General features: G+C 40.3%; 1 protein-coding gene across 1 annotated transcript in view; it reads left to right on the top strand.

Moving 5' to 3' along the window:
• MYCBP2 (MYC binding protein 2) overlaps positions 1-20,221 on the top strand; it is a gene marked incomplete in the record, with an annotated part of 5,088,083 nt that overhangs the window by 4,158,136 nt on the left and 909,726 nt on the right. The window contains 1 exon segment of the mRNA XM_044072904.1: positions 12,331-12,492. Within this exon segment, the coding sequence (XP_043928839.1) occupies positions 12,331-12,492 (162 nt within the window).

Here is a 20,221-nt window from a genome sequence, read left to right as displayed (position 1 = left end):
GACTTTTCTAAACACAAGCACATTATCCAAATGTTTTCTTATTTTCCTTTTACTTGACGACTGATATGTAAATTCTGTTTGAATTCCTACTACTGAATTGATATATTCTATACCAAATACTGTCATGCAGTTCTTCAGAAATCTACCCTCTTTTGTTATATTTTCTCTTCTTGGTACCCCTGATATAACCTCGCTATTGCAAATCAATTCCAGACCCCATCCATAAATAATAATTCTTGCTGAAATCTAATTATTTCTACCCATATTTTCTCAAGCTTCACAATATCAGTTTTAAATGGAACATATATGCCAGAGTTCTCCTCCCTTGCCAGTAATTCCCTACCATTGCAAATATACCATTATTATCATTATCTTTCCCCCTTCTGGGAATACGTAATCCCCTCTAGCAATCAGTAGTATTGCTCCCTTTTTTCTTTGTCCCTGATATTCTGTTGAATGTTCACCATACACTTCTTTCTGTTTTTATCCGTATGTGTCTCCTGCAACATGGCTATTTGTATCGTGCAACCTTAATATAATTCAGTGCTATTTGCTTTTTGCTATACTTTTAAGGCCATTTGCATTCCATGATGTTAACAAAGTAGCCATTATGATGAAAAGCTTTTAACCCCACCTAGTGCATACAATAATGTTTTTGAATGTATATATTCAGTTTTTAAATTGCATAGGATCATAGGGGGGTTACTAAGCTAATGACCCTAGGGTCCTTACAAGCCTAACCAAGTTTTACCCTTATTTCCACGATCAGCACCTATCACCCCTGTCCAAGAGGGACATAGGTAGAACACCTGGGGTGAATTTACAGTTACCTGTCCAGTCTTGCAGATTGCGTTCAAAGAGGGCCAATGAGATCCTCTGCTTGGCATGAGGTGGGAGTATGTTCCAAAGGTGTGGTAACCTCTGGGTGACAAATCTGTTCCTCCAGCATGTTTTATTAATGTCACATACCAGGTTAATGCCATTAGAGCGAGTAACCCATGTGCCATTTGACTCAGAGATATGCAGGATTTCCAATAAAGCAGGGTCAAAGATTGCCTTATTTGCAAAGCAGAGATCACCTCTGAGTAGTCTGTATGAAACAGAATAAAGTGACAGTGATTTCAGATGATCCTCATAGGACAGATGCTGAAGACCTTGAGTTTTGCAGATATTAATGTTCGATAGGTTCATCTCTTGTGTAGTAGCTTCTTATCACCCGTGTCACATTTTTCTAGACTGTTTGCTCCAGTGAAAACATAAAAAATAATGGATTTTCAGAACCCCTATCCTCTTTTGACTTAGAACAAGTGCACACAACTGTGCACATTTTCAAAAAAGTGCATACACCTCCAGATAGGAGTAACTGCCCCAAATTGATGGCTGCACTGACAGACATTAGCTAATCTAAAATGAAAGCTACCAGTGCTAAAGTAGCATGTGTTCCCACTTATACTAATTGCTGTCTGTGCCTTTCTGATCTCTACCAACCTCACAAACAAATTGCATTATTTCAGTAAACATTCACTTTTAACTGTAAGGGAAAACGTAAACGAAATTGTGTGTTGCTATATTAAATCATTAAAGTATTAAGGCTGCTGGGGAGGCAACTACTTGTATAACTTACTCACTTCCCTCAATTTAAAACTTCACTTATTTTTCAATGAATTTTTGCTGATGTACCTTTACACTGTACCTTATATACTTCTTCGACAGTGTTCAGACCTCTCATGATTAATTGCTTGCACTTTTTGTCTGCAAGAATAACAGTAATTGACTTTGCAGAAGCATGAAGTTATCTTTTTAAATTTCACTCAGAACACACTGCTAGCCTTATGATGAATTGTGTACACCTTTAGATTTCTTGCCTCCCTCTGAAAGCCTTAGCTAGTGGAAGAAAATAACTAATGACTTTAGGACTAACATTTTTCATGTCTTTACAAATGTATCTTATTTTCCAATCTTATTTGCTTAAAAAACATTGGCAACAGCTTAAACCAAGGATATTATTGTAGATATCCACATATATAAAAACGGAAAAAATATTCTTAGTTGTGTATATGCTGTGCTCAGTGTACTTTTACATCCCTACTCCAGCAGCCCAAGAGCGCAGCATCATATTAGCTTTAATTTGTTTCTTTCTAATATTTTTTTAGCTTGCTACAGTGTAAAGCTTTGGATAGCTTTATAGCTAGTGAAAACTACTTTCTTTACAATTTTCAGTGTGCACAGCAGTGACTAATAACACACCCCACTTCATATTTAAAATAATGCTGACTGCACAGTATACAAGACTGTTTTAAAATATAACCTGTGAGTTTGATCATGAAATGTTTTATTCAAATATTAATAAGAACTATTTACAGTTAGTTCTTCGGTCCATTCAGTGACATTTTAAACATTATGCCATAAAGTTAGGGATGTGTGCTTAGTAGTCTACATACCAATTTAACACAGTCAACAAAACAACAAAATTTGAATCTTTCTTTAGCCACCTCTTGCAAAGACAGATTTTGCATGTCTTCTCCTGTATTTAACAGAATTGATGCTTCATAGTCTTCCATTTATTCACTAATTTCACAGTGTTGCTGGTTTTCTTCTTGATCGTCTCCAAATAGCAGTCTCTCATTAAAGTCCTATGTACGCCTTGTTCTAGTCCATTTCTGTGTGCTTTTCTGTCATTCAAGCATTTCACTTTAGAACAATGGAAAAGGTTTCACTGGTAAAATTTGCGTATTGGCTTTGTTACTGTCAAAGAATGAGAAGCAAAGTCCCCTTGTTACTGCTGAATCACTGTTATTTCTTCCTTAGTTAGCTCTGCATCTAAAAATATCTTTATTCCTCCAGAAAAAAAATATTCTGAAAAAGTCTTAATGCAGGAGCTTGAATGTCATACCTGCCTGATGACATTTGCTGGGATAGCCTTTCTTCTCTTCTTCCTGATGAACAGTGAATAATCATTTCCACAAATATTCTAATTTTAATACTTTTGCCTTCTGCCACAGTTTTGGTAGGAGCAGTTCTTTTGACTGGTATGATCGGATCTTTACTATTGTAGCTGTTGACTGCTTTCTCATGGTAAGATTTGGATCATAACACATGATGTGTCCTTTCAATAAACAAATAATGCTGTGGAACACCAGTCCAGTTGTTTAATTGTACTTTCATAAAATTAATGCATACTGCTCCTTCCAGTTTCTCTGCTACTGCAGAAAATGTCAGGATGTTCTTCTTGTTTCACTGTTGCAATCCTGACAGTTGGGATTTCCTGCCGTGAAAGCCCTCGGCTGGCCTGATTACCAGAAAAATTTATTTCATCTCTCAGACTCGCAGACGCCCTAACTGATATTGGTATGCTCAGGTGTAAAGGGAGCCAATCTGCGTCATCACTTCAGTCTTTTGTTGCCACTGGAATCTGAAGCAGATTTCAAGTGCGTTGGTCAGTCTGCACCAGAGAGACGTCATTGGAAAGATAATTACCCCGTTGGGGAACTGCCTTCTTTCTTCTTTGACTCATGTTAGATAAAGTTATTAATTGTCTCCACTGTGTTAAGCAAATTCCACACAGAGACTTCCATATGCTTTGTGTAACTTGCTTAGGCGCCGACCACGACAGCCCTAACTGTTGTTTCTGGGCTAGGTTTAACACTAGAACTATTAGGCATAGAGCAGATTTTTTAGCTTGTTTTCTGAGGCAGGAATCTGTGCAGTCATGCACTGTGGCGTCTGCCAATCATCCCGAGCTCGATTTACCTAAGTGCAAAAAAGATAAGAAACAAAAGCCTAGGTCCACGGATTGCATTCACTCGCCTACTAGACTTGTGATTGTTGAGGAAAGTGAGGTGCTTTTGCAGCCCCCTTTCACCTTTGATTCAGTGATCCAGGCCTCTGTCGAGAGCCATTTGGAGTCTGACATGCCTTCGGTCCCTTTGACTTCTACAGCTCATCTCTTCAGCTCATCGGTTTGGTCTAAGACCGCTCAGCAGACCCATGGCTTCCGACGAGCGACTGCCTAACTGTAGACTTTTCATGGCCTAGGCCCATTCCGGTGTATCTTCAGTCTAGAGAGTCATGCTTCAAGGTGTCGGACGCTCCTAGGCTTAAGGCCAGACCCACAACAAAGAAAGGCATTGTGACAGGGCCTTCGTCTAGACCTATGAGCACCCAGTTTCAGGGACCCCAACAAGATTTAATCAAATTAGCTGAAGACCTCATTAACATTGTAAGGGCCAGACAGACTTCAGGGGATATTACCCCAGGAAAAAGAAAAAGAGCCCCCCTCCCAATACCTTCCTGATCCACTGCATTCAGAAGAAGAGCCTGATTTGGAGGACACCGCATCTGAAGAAGGCCCAGTTACACCTCTTATGAGGAATCAGATTCAGAGGAAAATCTCCCCTCTGGCTCCCTGTCTGAAAACCTCACTTTTGGAGAAGACTCTTCATGCTATGAGACAACTTTTCAGTGGGAAGCACAAGAATATCCATGGGCTAAAAAGGGAATCAGGGAGTTCTTAGACCTCCCTGAGTGTAAACCCCCTAGCAGTCCCACCTATTCTGGAAGTAGTGAAAGATGTTTTTCAGTATGCTTCCTTAAATCCTAACTCACCCCCTCCTGCACCCAGAAAGCCTGACCTGTTCTACAGGGTCCAGGATTCACATAAATATCTGATCAAAAACCCAACTGCTGACCCTGAAGTGGCCACCTCAGGCCCTAAGTGGTCCTGGACCAGTACCACTAGGAACCCTTTACCTACTGACAGAGAAAATAGGCCTCTTGATAGATTTGGAAAAAAAGTGTACACTTTGGCTACCTTTACTATGAAGGCCCTTAACTATCAATTCCATATGATCAAATGCAAGCAGACCATTCTTGACCAACTAAAACAAAGCTCTCTGGTCTGGAGGATAAGAACCTTTCTAAGGAACATTTACATCTGTGCCATTCCAGTTTTCAAGTGGCTAAACACTCCCTATACTGCAGGTATGATGCCATGGGATCCACCTGCAGGGCAGCTGTCACTGGCACAGTGATCAGGAGACACTCTTGGCTTAGGGAGCAAACCCTCCCTGACCAGGTGAAAGCTAATCTCCTGGATGCCCCCTTGACAAAGAATGCCTTTTTGGGGCTAAAGCTGAAGCAGTCGTCAGAAAGACGGAGGACAGGGCAAAATCTATGCAAACAGTAAAGGACTTGCTACAAATGCAGCCCCCCAGGTTCAGCAGGAATTTTCCAAACAAACATTGGTCTTTTCCACCCAATCTAGAAGCAAACAGAAAGTCTCAGAGCGACAAAACCCCCAGGCATAGACCACAACAATAAAGATCGAGGCAGTGGAACTCAGAGTCTCAGAGACAAGGGAGTTCTAGGACACCTGCCCCTGCCAGAGAGCAGTTATGACTTTCCTGTCCCACACCACCATAGGAGCTCAACTATGAGCTGGAAAAATTGAATTTACCTCATTTTGAACCTGCAGCCAGTGCCTGTAAAATCCCACACTTGGAAGACTGCTCTTCTTTTAGCCATTACCTCGGCTAGAAGGGTGTCAGAGTTACAGGCCCTAATGGCAGTAGAGATTTTCAATATCTTCCATAAAGACAGGGTCTCCCTTAGGACTAACCCTTCCTTTATGCCTAAAGTGGTAACCAATGTGTCTTTAAATCAAGCCATCCATCTGCCTACCTTCATTCCCAATCCTCAGAACAGGGGAGAAAGATTACTGCACTCCCTGATGTGTACAGAATGTTACACGTCTACCTAGACAGGACAAAATCCTTAAGAAAAACAGATCAACTGTTCATTACCTTTGCCCTGGATCTGAAGAACAAACTGCTTTTAAGCAGACCCTTTCCAAGTAAATTTCACACTGCCCTTCTTTCTTCTACAGCCAACACGACAAAAAAAAACTGACTTGGTTAGACCTCACTTTACCAGTTCCAGGGTTACTTCTACTGCTTTCTTTAAGGGAGTCCCCTCCAAAGGCATTCTGGAAGCAGCCACTTGCTCTTGTATGCATACCTTCACAAAACACTACCACTTGTTAGCTTTCTCAAACTTCAGAGCAGGATTTGCCTCTGCCGTCCTGCATGGGATCCTCTCCTCTACTTGATCTCTGTCCACCCTCAGTTAAGCTTTGGGAATCTTCCCAACTGTCAGGACTGCAACAGTGAAACACAAAGAACATAGTACAGTTGTGTACACTTACCATAAATGTAGATGTTCAAGTGTATTCACTGTTGGAGTCTTCTTTCCCTCCCTCCTTACCCCCCTTGGCCTACCAGGTAGGCTTAGAATCTCCAAATATGACAATCTTGGTCACTTTCCCAGGCTACCCTGGGTTAGGTTCCCCTATTCTTATTCATCTATGCTTTACTTCGGGCTCCTCCTACATGGGACTAAGAAAATACTTAAGTGATGACACAGATGGGCTGCCTTTATACCTGAGCGTACTGACATCAGTTAAGGCGTCTTATCAGCCTGGGAAGCTAAATAAGTTTGTTTGGTAGTCGGGCTAGCCGAGGGGTTTTAGGGCAGGAAATCCCAACTGTCAGGACTGCAATAGTGAATACACTCAAACATGTAGTGTACACAACTGTACTTTTTCACTGTTTTCTAATTCTGCTATTTTTTTGAAATAGCTCTTGAGAAGCCTCATGCTTAGACTTTTTTGCATTTCAACTTGTGATTGTTTTGTCCATTCTTTTATGTGAATGTATATGTTATTTCAGTGCTTCGTTTATTTTAAATACCTCTGAGTTTGACATTTTTCCTTTGAAGTACTAGCCGCCATCTGTACAAAAGCTGAAATTTGAACTGCATTTTGCTGAGTCATCTACATATTTTTTCTCATCCAGAGTCTTTTCTACTAATTTTCTGGCGTATTTCCTCTCACTTTCTCCAAGTTTCTTCTTTGCTAGCATTCAGACCATATAATTACAAGCCAGTAACTGAATTCCCCCCATAATGGCTTGTTTTAACATTTGCTGTTTTTTTACACTGGGAGAGCAGTGATCAACCTGTTGATCAGTGTGCAGCCATCTTGGAAGTCTGAATGACTACCTGATGGCCAAATTTAGGCTTAACCTAGATGAAACCTTAGGTTGTACATTTTTATGGTTGTAGACCCTGCTAGCTCCTCAAATTGGGAGAAGTCTTCCTTGAGCCCAACTCAGAAAATCTCCTTCACCAGAACAAAACTAGCATTCTTCATAGTTTGCTGTTCTTACCTACAGAGTGGTGTACAGGAAGTCATGAAATAGGCAGCCTAGGTGAGAATGTAGGCTTGGATGCTGCTGCATCTTCTGGCCTTAATACTGGCCACTGTTTTCACATTGCAGTCCACATGCCTTTTGCATGCTTAAGGGTATGAAAGTTGCAGTGGACTGTGAAGTGTCAGTAGCTGCATAGTTATAAACAAAAACAGAGTGCAAACAGCTTGAAAGAACCTTCGATACTTCTGATTTTGAAACGGTTTTGAAAAAGTTTTAATGACAAAAAACGAACTTCTACGAACTTCTACATAAACGCTATTAATCCACAACCATAGTATGCGTTTTCGTTCAGCATAATAGACTTCATCAGACAATTGACAATACTTAATTGGGCATTTAAATATCAAACTGAAGCAAACATTGACCAATAAAACATTCAATACATCCTTCAAATGTGCAAATCAAACAGTCCTACCTCATAAATAATTAAGTAGTTAATGCATTTCCACTATGTTAATCTATTACTATTAAATTAAAATCCTTACACCTCATATATAATACAAATCTTAATAAATAGATAAAATGTATTAAATGTATCCTGAATAAATTAATAAATACTTTAAATACTATGTAAAAATATGTAAACTTAAAATGTATAAATATATGTTATTACCTAAAAACAATACAATACAATACAAACGCCATCTGGTGTTGAAAACCACTTACTACACTCAAATTTTATTAGCTTTTATTTTTAACAAGGATACTATACTTAAAAAATCATTTAAGCCAGGTTTTTTACCTGCTTCTAAGTACATTTGCCACCACAACTCCTTACTTTCCAAAATCTCTTCCCAATTACCACCCCTAGCATCCTGTTTAACCTGTTGGAGGACAAAAAACTGAAATCTGCAACCCACACAATTTCTACTATGTTTAAACAAAGCATTTGTCTCTTTCTCCTTTAAAATGTCATAAGAATGTTCATATATTCTTTTCTTTAGTTCTCTTTCAGTTTTTCCTACATAGTAGGAGGGACATTTATTACAGGTTGCCAGATACACCACTCCTTTGGTGTCACAATTGTAAAAGCCTTTACTTTTAATTAATAATTTTTTACTTTCTAAAAAAAATTCACTTTTATTACTAATGTAGGTGCACTGTTTCCACCTACCACATCTAAAAGTTCCTACTTTTTTATTAATATTAATCTGAAAAGTATTCTTTTTCCTTTTCTCTAACATATTCTTTAAACTTCTAGAATTCCTATAAACTACCTTTGGTTTGATATTATTAATTTCTTCAATGTCCGTAAGGGCTACAAATTTATCCCATTCTTTTTGTAGTGTGTCTCTAACTTTAAAGTTATACATATTGTATTCCACTATCAACTTTCTTTGGGATTTTTCCTCTATACTCATGACCTTATTCTGTCCCTCTTTGACTGTCAAAAATTCATGTACTCCTATAATTGGTTTAAATCTATCACCCCTACCCTCTTCTACTTCTCTTCTAATATCAAACACAAACTCCCTTGGATACCCCCTTTCTATAAACATCTTTTGCAATTTGTTACATTCCTTTACAAAATCATCATTTTGGCTGGTCATTCTCGATCCCCTTACAAACTGTCCCTTTACTATGTTTCTTTTGCAGTGCAGGGGATGAGCACTATCAAAGTGCAAATATGAATTACAATAGGTATCCTTTCTAAATACCTTGGATTCAAAACCTTGTTTATCCTTATTCTTCCTTACTTCTATATCCAAGTATTGTAATACATCTGAATTGATGTTATACGTAAATCTAAGAAAGTTGGTGGTATGACTAATATACTCCATGAATTCTAAAAACTTTTCATGTCCCCCAATCCAAAAAATAACTATATCATCGAGAAATCTTCGATATAATAACCATTCTTTGTTAAAGTCAGAATTCAAAACAAACTTCTCTTCCCATTTGGACAACACTATATTATTTTAGGTAATAACATATATTTATACATTTTAAGTTTACATATTTTTACATAGTATTTAAAGTATTTATTAATTTATTCAGGATACATTTAATACATTTTATCTATTTATTAAGATTTGTATTATATATGAGGTGTAAAGATTTTAATTTAATAGTAATAGATTAACATAGTGGAAATGCATTAACTAAATTATTTATGAGGTAGGACTGTTTGATTTGCACATTTGAAGGATGTATTTAATGTTTTATTGGTCAATGTTTGCTTCAGTTTGATATTTAAATGCCCAATTAAGTATTGTCAATTGTCTGATGAAGTCTATTATGCTGGACGAAAACGCATACTATGGTTGTGGATTAATAGCGTTTATGTAGAAGTTCGTTGAAGTTCGTTTTTTGTCATTAAAACTTTTTCAAAACTGTTTCAAAATCAGAAGTATCGAGGTTCTTTCGAGCTGTTTGCACTCTGTTTTTGTTTATTTGGTATTTTGAGTGCCTTCCACGAGGGTTTTTAGCTGCATAGTTATCACATGTTCACAAATTCTGTTATGACTTTATACCTCTGTCTCCAAGCTAGAGTGGTGGGTGTACCACCACTAATGTCATTTTGTTTCTTTCCTTCCTGCATCAAAACGCTTACCAAATTATGACTGTACATACTTCACTCTTGGGTGTGTGTTGATTCTTCCTTCGTCAAGAGGAATATACCCCCGTTCTGGAAAAAAATTCTCCATATTAATTGGATGAATCTTTAGACGTTGCTTCTTGTCCTGAGGGGGCACCGAGGAGAAGCTGAGACCAGAATACCTCCTACCCCACTCAGACGATCAATCTGTGGTGTGGTATAAATAGAAACAGAGCAGTTTGCTCATATCTCTTGTTTGGGAAGGTAGTGTATGTCTGGCTGTGGGCAGTGAACAAAGGCCTTACCCTTTCTGCAGTTATCATCCAGAGAGAGAGGTGCAAGTGCTAACACACTCCCTGAGCATCTCATTTAACTATTTCCTGGAGCTGAGGATTTGGGAGTCTTGCCAAATCAGAGTCTTCCAGAATGGGGCACCCTGGACTGACTGTCTTGCCACATGAGGAAACGTAGTCCTTTCCCTCTTCTGCTCAGTACACAGAGGAATTGAGAGATGTAGTCTCCCTCTTTGGCAGTGGAGAGTGTTTTGCGTCTTCCCACCATTCTCTCTAATTCCACACCTAATTGGAAAATTCAGAAAAGAAAGACCATTGGTCAGCTTTATTGCCCCTAGGTGACTAATAAAGGTGTGGTGTCAGGCTCTCAGGTCAGTGGCATTACTGGATGTTTGTGCAATCGAAGCCATGAAGCCAAGTAGTGACGACTGATAAATCCACTACAGTACATGGCTCCTGGTTTAGATCCTTTGCTCATGTCTGACATTAGTGTGAAAGCTTTTGGAGGTGGTTGCACCTACTGAGAAACCTTCCATATTTCAGGCTTATCTGTTAAGTGGAAGACGTTTTCCACTTAGGCAAAGAGGAAACATGCACTGTTCTTTGAGTTGTTCTGACCTGTGTCTGATTTGACTCTTAATTGTTTCAATGTCAGAATTTCTACCTGTCATGACCCTTTGATGGGCAGAACTGTGACTCAGCACTGACTGATGAAGCAGATCCTTAAAGGAGCTCTGTGCCACCAGCCATTGAAGAACCACCATCTTCCTTGGACTTGAAGTTCATGTTTGACGGGCTTGCCCACCTTTCATTCACATGGTCATTGGGCCACATTTTCATCTAGCATTGTTTTTAGATATTTGAATTCAGGATTCGTGTCCTTTGGCACATCAGTGTTATAGAATTTGTCTTTCTGATCTTTCCCAGTTCTGGTTTCCATGCAGATTGGTTAGTTTTTAATTTTTAATTTTATATTACACTGTTGTATACTGTTTGGGGTTCTTTTCTGTCTTTTATCTAGTTGTACCATCACAGAAACTTGTCTTTTGTAACATCTTTCTTAACGGCCATTACCTCTGCTCATGAGATCTCAGAGATTCAGTCCTCATTTGTAGGCAGTTGAGACTGGTCTTTCATAGGGATTATACTTTCTTTGGTAGTAAGCCATATTCCTTAGAAATCTGTTTCAGAATTGGGCATGAACAAGTCCGGTCATCTTGCTGTTTCAAACCTGGGGTGAGAAAACAAGGGAGAAAGGTCCCTATACACTTAGGAGCTGCACTATTGACACCAGTTCTTGCTGTGTCTGGCACGTGAGTTACAGATGATGAAAAAGCTGTCCATTTCATTTGCTCCAAGAAGAGGAGGGGCTTACAACACCAAATCTGTTTTTCTAAGTGGTTTGCCTTCTCTGTTGTCTTCTGCAATTGGGTGGTAAGCCATTTGTGGTCAAAGGCCTCTCCTCATGGGATGTCCCTGCTTTTCAACTGCATTCTTCAGAATTTGTTTTCATTACACTTTAGCCCTGTGGTCACATGGTCATTGGGCCACATTTTCATCTAGCATTGTTTTTAGATATTTGAATTCAGGAGGCGTGTCCTTTGGCACATCAGTGTTATAGAAATTGTCTTTCTGATCTTTCCCAGTTCTGGTTTCCATGCAGATTGGTTAGTTTTTAATTTTTAATTTTATATTACACTGTTGTATACTGTTTTGGGTTCTTTTCTGTCTTTTATCTAGGTATACCATCTTTGTCAGTAGACTCCTTGCTGCACTCCTTGTGTATATAGTATCTACATGTGCTTGTGTTGTCGGTACTGAGAAGTAAAATCAGAAGGTAGCAACAGGGAGTATCTCACTTGTACACTTATTTAGGAGGACACCCTCTGAGATCAACTGATATCGTGAGTTCCTGTCAATGTTATTTATAGGACGTTGATCTTTTTTTTTTTTTTTTTTATTTAAGGGTCTTAATTTCTTAGGTTATGAAAGTCTACTTCTGGTAGAAAGTGCTGTATCTTTGTATTTTCCTTATCTTTTTTTTGTTTTTGTCTTTTGCCTGCTGTCTCTTTTTGTTTGTTTTGCTTGTGTGGCTGTAATGGCCAAATGTTAACAAGATATTTAAAATAATGTAGCTCCACTTTGTCTTAATCCAGCTTTGCATCACAATTGTGCTTTTTTCTTGTGATCATATTGAAAGGTGTAGTTTTTCATGTTTTACTCACTGCAGGTGACCAACTGAGTGCCATACTGAATACCATTCATTCCGGGCCTCTCGTCCCATCTCCTTCCTGCTTTGATCAAGCTGCCAAACCTCCCTCTTCCCTTGTTCAGATCCCATTTGTATTTGGACAGCCCCTTTCCTTCCAGCCGTCTCAGTCTTCACTTCCGAGTAAGTCTGTTAGCCTTGCCTGCTTCATGTCTTTCCTTTCAGTAAAACTTTGCCTGCACATTTGTTGTTTTGATTGCTTTTTTAGAGCTTTAGCATCCAGCAGTATTGCTAGATTTTTCTTTATTTGTCTGCATAAGTACGTGAAAAGTCTGTCTTTGAGAATAAGCACAGTCCTAGTCAAGAAACCCCTTGTTTTCTTGCTGTTGAGACCTTGCAACTGAGATTTGTTAGTACCTGTGTCATACCTCATCTGGGCACTCACTTGTTGCATGAACTTAAATTGTTTGAAGTGACTGTGAAAGTGACTGTGATGTGTTAAATTGTAAAAAAGCTAAAATGCAGACCTGCTGAAATGATGCTGCATCTCTTATAGGTTATCCTTGGTAAAAATAAAAAGTCCAATGTAAACTTTTGTTTTAGGTTTTCCATCAGACAGAATCATTATAGTAAAATCTTAAAAGAAAGAAATGTGTGTGTGTGTATGGTAGATGTATGTATGTATACACACTCATATTTGTGTGTGTGTGTGTGTGTGTGTGTGTGTGTGTGTGTGTGTGTGTGTGTGTGTGTGTGTGTATATATATATATATATATATATGTGTGTGTGTGTATGTATATGTGTGTATATATATATATATATATATATATATTGTATATATACATGTGTGTGTGTATATATATATATATATATATATATGTATGTATATATATATATATACACACACACACACATTAATGTATATAGATATATAAAGCTGTGTATGTACTAAGCACATTGTGACTGCATGTGTGTTTGTCAGCACAAGTATTCCTCAAGACAATCTCAGCTGTCAGGTTGTTAAAATCCATTTAGAACACCCCATCAAGAAATGGAACTTTCCTGCCAGATTTCACATGCAATTTAACTTAGTCTTCCCATACACACACTTCTGTCATTGTTGAAGGAACTGTTTTATAGGCCTTGCCTTGGTCATATTCAGAGCCTGTCATTCACATGACCAGTCACAGAGCTCTCTTCTACATAGAGAGATTCCTTGGACAAAGCTTCACAGCAGTCTTCATATGATCTTTCATATGATGTACCTCTTTTTTTCAGAAGTCACAGCTCACTTATTGTCAATGTAAAGGGTCTACCCATAAAAGAAGGGAGGAACATCCTATCTTTATTTGTTTCCCGCTGCTGCAAAGGTCAGAGTGTGAAATTAGGATGAATCAAATTTAAGTTATTTTCTTTTTTAAATTGAATTATCTCATTGGTTGAAGAAACATTTCCTGATTTTTGGCAACCTGATATTTGTTCTCCACCTATTTTTCCTGTTGTTTGGCTACTCAGTTTAAATAAATATGGCAGAAACCTTTCTAACATTTTCCTGTGGAGGAAAAGGGGCACACAAGGGCAAGTACCTTAAGTGGCATGTTATGTTTGTGCTTTCCCATTCGGACAAAGATGCTTTGCTTGCTGACTTTTCAATGGCACCACACAATGTTAACAAGTAGACTGCTGAAGGAAGTGCGCATTATATAGTTATGTTCCACAATTTAATTTACAACATCAGATGCATTCAGCATTAATTCGGTTTCTGTACTGACTGGCTGCAAAACATCATGACCAGCCACCCTGCCCCAGCTCCCATCTAACTTCTCCTTCAAAATAATCTGATTCCACCATATAGTTAATTTTTCAACACCACTAAGTATAGATTTTCACACTTCAGTTACCCAAATATCTCGAAGTAAACTTTTATTTTATAGTTTAGTGGTTTTAACTATTAGATTAATGGAGAAACAGTGTTGAATAGGCTCACTTGCCCTCATTTACAGCTCTCACTGGGCAGCCTCAAACCATTGGTCTTTCACCATCTGTTTAAATTTGTTGCAACTGTCCTTAAGAGTGTGGGAATACACCCTCAAAGAACAAAAGCTGATTTTAGTGTCAGACCCTGAGTGCCAGTTCTGGGTGCCATTTCCTTTTTATGATAGGCTGCGTTGTTCAAATCTTTTTATTTGCTAGTCTCATGCTCATCACCTTAGCTATGCAGCAAGCACTAGCCCCTTTAGAATCTAGATTGAAAGAGAGCTTTTTTCTTTTCTTCAGTGACCTGAGAATGGACTCTAAACAGCAGGATGACCTTATTTCTAAGGAGAATAAGGAGCAGTGTGTTCTTAAACCTACCTAGGATCAGAGCTGTTAGTAGTGCAGAGTAAAGAGGGCTGCTGCCTCTGGTAAAAGTTTTTGGGGTGGGAGTGTGATTGGATAGTGATAATGGTGTGGTAGTGCAATATTGTTATTGATATATGAAGCTGCAGCTTCATAAGTGAATGGAGATACTGTATTTGTGGTTATGGCTGGAGTTACTGCTCTGTGTGTGCATGTGTGACTGTAGTAAGCTGGTTGTTAGAGTAGCAGCAAGCAACCTGCTAAAGTTACACGAGCAGAAGCGCAGTGCAGTTAAGTATCTTGGCAGGAAGCATGAGGAACTTGGGTCATGCACCCTATAGAGTATGCCTGTAAAGATGCTGTTTTTGCAACCTGAAAGCATCTAGACTAAGTTTCAGCAGCAGCAATGTGCTCTATAAGCCCCTTCCCAAGTGAAGTGAGATTCTATTCTGTGGTGGCTAAAGGTTTGTATTTGGCTTCCTCATAAAAGTTTTCTGCTGCAAGCTTCCTTTCAGGGCAGTGAATATGTATTAGAGTTTTGAGAAGAACTCTATCTGCTTCCAAGATTAAAACTGGCTGAAACTCCATATAAATTCATCTCTGAGACTCTGATGGTGTGGTTTATTAATTCTGCATATATGATTAGAATGGGAAAAAAAGTGATTTTAGCAGTTTGGAGTTACCACATGGTCAGGCTGTTTCTTGGGCAGAGTAGGATGGCCTTGAAACTATCACTGAGAACTGGCTGATTAAAAGATGATTGGCATCATAAAAGAAGACAGATGTGAGTTAGTAATATCAGAACTGCACAAGATTAATATTAGTTTATTGGACTATATTTAAAAGTCAAGCAAAATAATTGAGGAACTGGGAGTATCCTTGAGTTCTCATTCTGAACAGCTGATGGATGTTCTTCGTGTTTCACTGTTGCAGTCATCACATTTGGGTTATCTGCCTGCAGGAAGCTCTCAGCCGGCCTGAATACCAGAGTCCTGGGAATTCTGCGTCGGATGCTGTCACTTCTTCCATGACGTCAGGTCGTCAGGGGTATAAAACATGCAGCTGATGCAATTACATCGGTTTTTCTTGCCATGCAGTGCCCGAAGCAGAAGCAGTTCGCAAGTGCCGGTCGGCTGACTCCTGAATTTTTTGTTTTCGAGTTTCAGACCTGAAATCTTCTAAAAGATAAGTACCCCGTTGGGGATCCCTTTTTCTTGCTCTAACCGATGTCAGAAAAAATTAATAATTGTCTTGCCTGTGGAAAGCAGATACTTCATAGAGATTTTCATTCTTACTGCGTCACCTTTTTAGGCCCAGACCACGATGTCCCTCGCTGTCAGTTTTGTGCCTTGTTCAACGCCCGCACTATTCTTCATCTGGCAATTTTTGTAGCTAAATTCTTTCGCGCTCTATCTCCGTACTCCGAAATGGCTTCGTTAAGTCATCCGACTACCGATCTTCCAAAAAAAATGCAAGGATAAAGGCAGAGACAGACCGCATAGGTCCAAAACTGTCGACGACACTTCCATTAAGCTAGTCGTCAGTCCGCCAGTACTCAGTGAAGCGCTTTTGCAGCCCCTGATACCCGCCTCTACAGATTCGTAGGCCTCTACTGAGATCCATTCGGAGTCCAGTATGCCACGAGATGCTTCTTCGACTATGGAACCTGCGGATGTCTCTACCATGGATGGGTCTGGAGCCACTGTGCAGACACTAGCTTCTGAGGGTATATTCAGGCCTACTGATTTTCATATTAAACCGACGACTTTGTTTCAAGCCAAAGATACTGAATTTCTCAGGCCTAAAGTTCACACTACACCTAGGAAACCGATGACCAAAGCGCATTCTCAGGCCCACATGCCTCAAAAGCAAATGATTAGAATGGCTGAAGACCTTATTACCTTAATTAGGGGAAGCCAGCCTTCCCCCTCAAAGAGACCTAGAACTGATTTTCCTTCTGATTCTTCTGATCAGGAATCTGATATCTCTGTTCCTTCTGACTACCAGGACATACCCTTATCTACCTATCTACCTCCAGAAGATTTTTCTTTTGGTGAAACCCTGCATACCTTTAGGGAGCATTTCCGCTGGGAAAGCCAGGACTACTCTCAGTCAAGAAAAAGACTCAGGGAACTTTTAAACCTGCCTCAGCACAGGCCTCTAGCTATCCCTCCTGTTCTGGAGATTGTAGATGATGTTTTCCTGGAATACAGCTTTACCCTGGATACTTTGCCTCCAGCTTCCAGGAAACCTGACAGGTACTATAGAGTACCTGACTCTCACAAATTCCTTTTCAAGAATCCTACTGCGGATCCTGAGACCATTTCCCAAGGACCAAAAGGCATTAAGGCTATTACTGCCAAGAATTCCACCCCTTCTGACAGGGATTCTAGGGCTTTAGACAGATGGGGTAAGAAAGTATACACCTCTACTACTCTGGCCATTAGGGCTTTAACTTGCCAGTTTCATATGTTAAAGTATCAGCAGCATATTATGGGGCTAATTAAACAGAAACTGATGTTAATTCCTGACTGTGCAGAACAAAGATTTACAAGAGTTAATGCATTCTGCTGACCAAGTTGGTAAACATACTTTGCAGTGTGATTTTGATGCTTTATCTGTTCTTAAAAGGCATGCTTGGCTTAAGGAACAAAACTTGCCAGACCACGTCAAAGCAAAATTACTGGATGCACCCTTAAACCAAGAGCGCCTATTTGGCAAAAGGATGGAGGAGAAAGCTAAATCTATGCAAACTGTTAAAGATTTCTTACAAGTACAGCCACCTAGATTCAGTAGGCATTGGCCTTCAAAGAACTGGCCCTTTCCAGTCCCTTCCAGGCCTTTTCAGTCCAAACCCAGGGGCAGCAGACCACCAAGACTTCAGTCTCAGGTTATGCACAATTCTAAGCAGTGGGGTGCTCCCACATCAAAAACAGAGAGTAGTAAGCCACCCCCTATGGTAAAATTGCACAATGACTTATCCCTAACTCCTCCAAGCCTTGCTCAAGTACTTGCACCTTTAGGAGGAAAACTTGCCCTGCATGCAAAAAACTGGCAATACATTACCCAAGACAAATGGGTTTTAAACATTGTTTCCCTAGGATGCAGATTCCACTTCCACTCACTCCCAACCTTAAGGGGGATAGCCAGACTTCCCCCGAAACCACTGGGCGGAGGCCCAAAAGCAAGTACTTTCTCTCCTCAGCATCAAGGCTATTCAACCTGTCCCAGCAGAACAAAGGGGACAAGGCTTTTATTCAAGACTGTTCCTGGTTCTCAGAAAAGAAAACTCCTGGCATCCTATCCTGGATGTGTCTATTCTCAACACCTTTCTGGTGGTTCCAAAATTCAAAATGCTAACTCTCCAACAGTTGCTTCCTGTGCAAGCCAAGGATGCCTGGCTGGCAACCCTAGACTTAAAAGAAGCTTACCTGCACACCCCCATTAGGGAATCTTGCAGGAAATACCTACGCTTCAGGGCAGGCTCTTTGCAGGAAATGCCTACGCTTCAGGGCAGGCTGTATGCAGTATCAGTTCTCAGCACTTCCCTTTGGCTTATCTACTGTGCCCAGGGTATTCACAAAGTGCCTAGCTCCAGCCATTGCATTTTGCAGACAAAGAAGTATTCAGATTTACCCATACTTGGACGAGTGCCTGATTCAGGCGGAAAGTCAGAACTTGCTATTACAGCACCTGGCATTTGTAAAGAGACTTCTAACTTCACTGGGGTACACCATCAACAAAAAGAAATCACACCTAGTACCCTGCCAACAGATTGTATTCCTGGGAGCAAGCTTGAACACAACTTCCCAGATGGCATTCCTCACTCCAGAGAAACAAATTTATTTGACAAACTACTTCAATTTACTGGCCACCAAAACCCAGCTATCTGCAAGGAAAATACTGCAAGCCCTAGGGTTCATGGCCTCTTGCATTCTATTGATTCCATATGCAAGACTGCATATGAGGAAACTTCAATGGTATCTAAAAATTCTATGGTGTCAACATTCTCAGGACCTGGAAACAATTATTCCTATGATTCCTTGTCTAAGGGTAGAGTTCCTTTGGTGGCCAGAGGCCTGCAACCACAACAAGGGACTGTCTTTCACTCTATCCCCTGCTGCCCAAACCCTAACAACAGACGCATCCGACTATGCATGGGGGGCTCATATGGCATGGCAGTGCATCCAGGGCAAATGCAACCGAAAGCCGATGCACCTGCATATCAATCAAAAAGAAATGTTAGCTGTACAGAATGCTCTGACAGCCTTCAAAGGCCTTATTCTTCCAGGACAACTATTGGTAAAGACAGACAACAGCACAGTTATGTGGTACATAAACAAGCAGGGGGGACCCCATTCCTACCTACTCTGCAGACTAGTCATGGCTGTGTGGAACACAGCCTTGAGCAACCAAGTGCACCTACAAGCTCAATTCTTGCCAGGCAAACTAAATTCACTGGCAGATGACTTGAGCAGAAATCTCATGGATCCACACGAATGGAAATTGGAACCCAAAATATTCAAGCTTTTGAGGAACAGATGGGGGACACCAGAGGTGGACCTATTTGCTTCCCCTCATAACTATCAATTGAACAAATATTGCACCAGAACTCCCCACAGCCAAGCTTGGAAAGTGGATGCCCTGTCCTTTACCTGGAAACGCCTCACAGTCTGTGCCTTTTCCCCTCTGCCTCTCCTCTCAAAGCTTCTACTAAACATCAAACAGGACAAGCCAAGGAAAATACTGATTGCACCAGACTGGCCACACCAGCACTGGTACCCTCTTTTGCGCAGCCTGACAGTGCTACAACCATGGCACCTGCCTTAGACTCCTTCCCTGCTGTCCCAGCAGGCGGGCCAGATTCTGCACCCTCAGTTGCAGACCCTGAACCTTGCAGCCTGGCTAATCCCCTGAACTCACCACTAACAACCCTCAGTAAGAAGGTGCTGGATGTCATCCTTGAGGCAAGAAGGCATAGTACTAGAAAATCCTATTCAGAAAAGTGGAAAAGATACTGTTCCTAGAGCCAGTCTTAGGGGATGGGTACAACTGTGCCCAGCTTACCTCATATACTAGATTACTTAACAGAAATGCTCCACAAGGGCCTATCCTTCTCCTCAATTAAGATTCATGCCTCTGCCATCTCAGCTCATTATAATACTGAGCCACCCCTCTTCTCTCATCCTCTGGTAAAGCAGTTCCTTAGAGGGGACAAAATTGTAAGACCCCCCCACCCCCCCAGGAGAGCTCCCACTACAGCCTGGGGCCTTAACTTTGTTTTGGAAAAACTAACACTTCCCCCCTTTGCACCGGCTGCTACAGTAAAGTTAAAATTCCTGTCATGGAAAACAGCTTTACTTCTAGCCATCACTTCAGCAAGAAGAGTGTCTGAACTGCAGGCCCTTATGGCAGTGGAACCCTTCATTATCTTCCCTGGGGACAGGGTTTCCCTCAGGACTAACCCATGTTTTATGCCCAAGGTGGTGTCTAGTGTGTCTTTAAACCAGTCCATTTGCCTACTTTTTTTCCTAATCCCCAGAATAAAGGAGAAAGGATACTGCATTCTCT

Source organism: Protopterus annectens, chromosome 5.part1 (genome assembly GCF_019279795.1).
Source record: "Protopterus annectens isolate FY-2018-M chromosome 5.part1, PAN1.0, whole genome shotgun sequence".
Lineage (NCBI taxonomy): Eukaryota > Metazoa > Chordata > Ceratodontiformes > Protopteridae > Protopterus > Protopterus annectens.
Note: the sequence above shows the minus strand (reverse complement) of the source record. Positions and strands in the feature narration are given on the sequence as shown.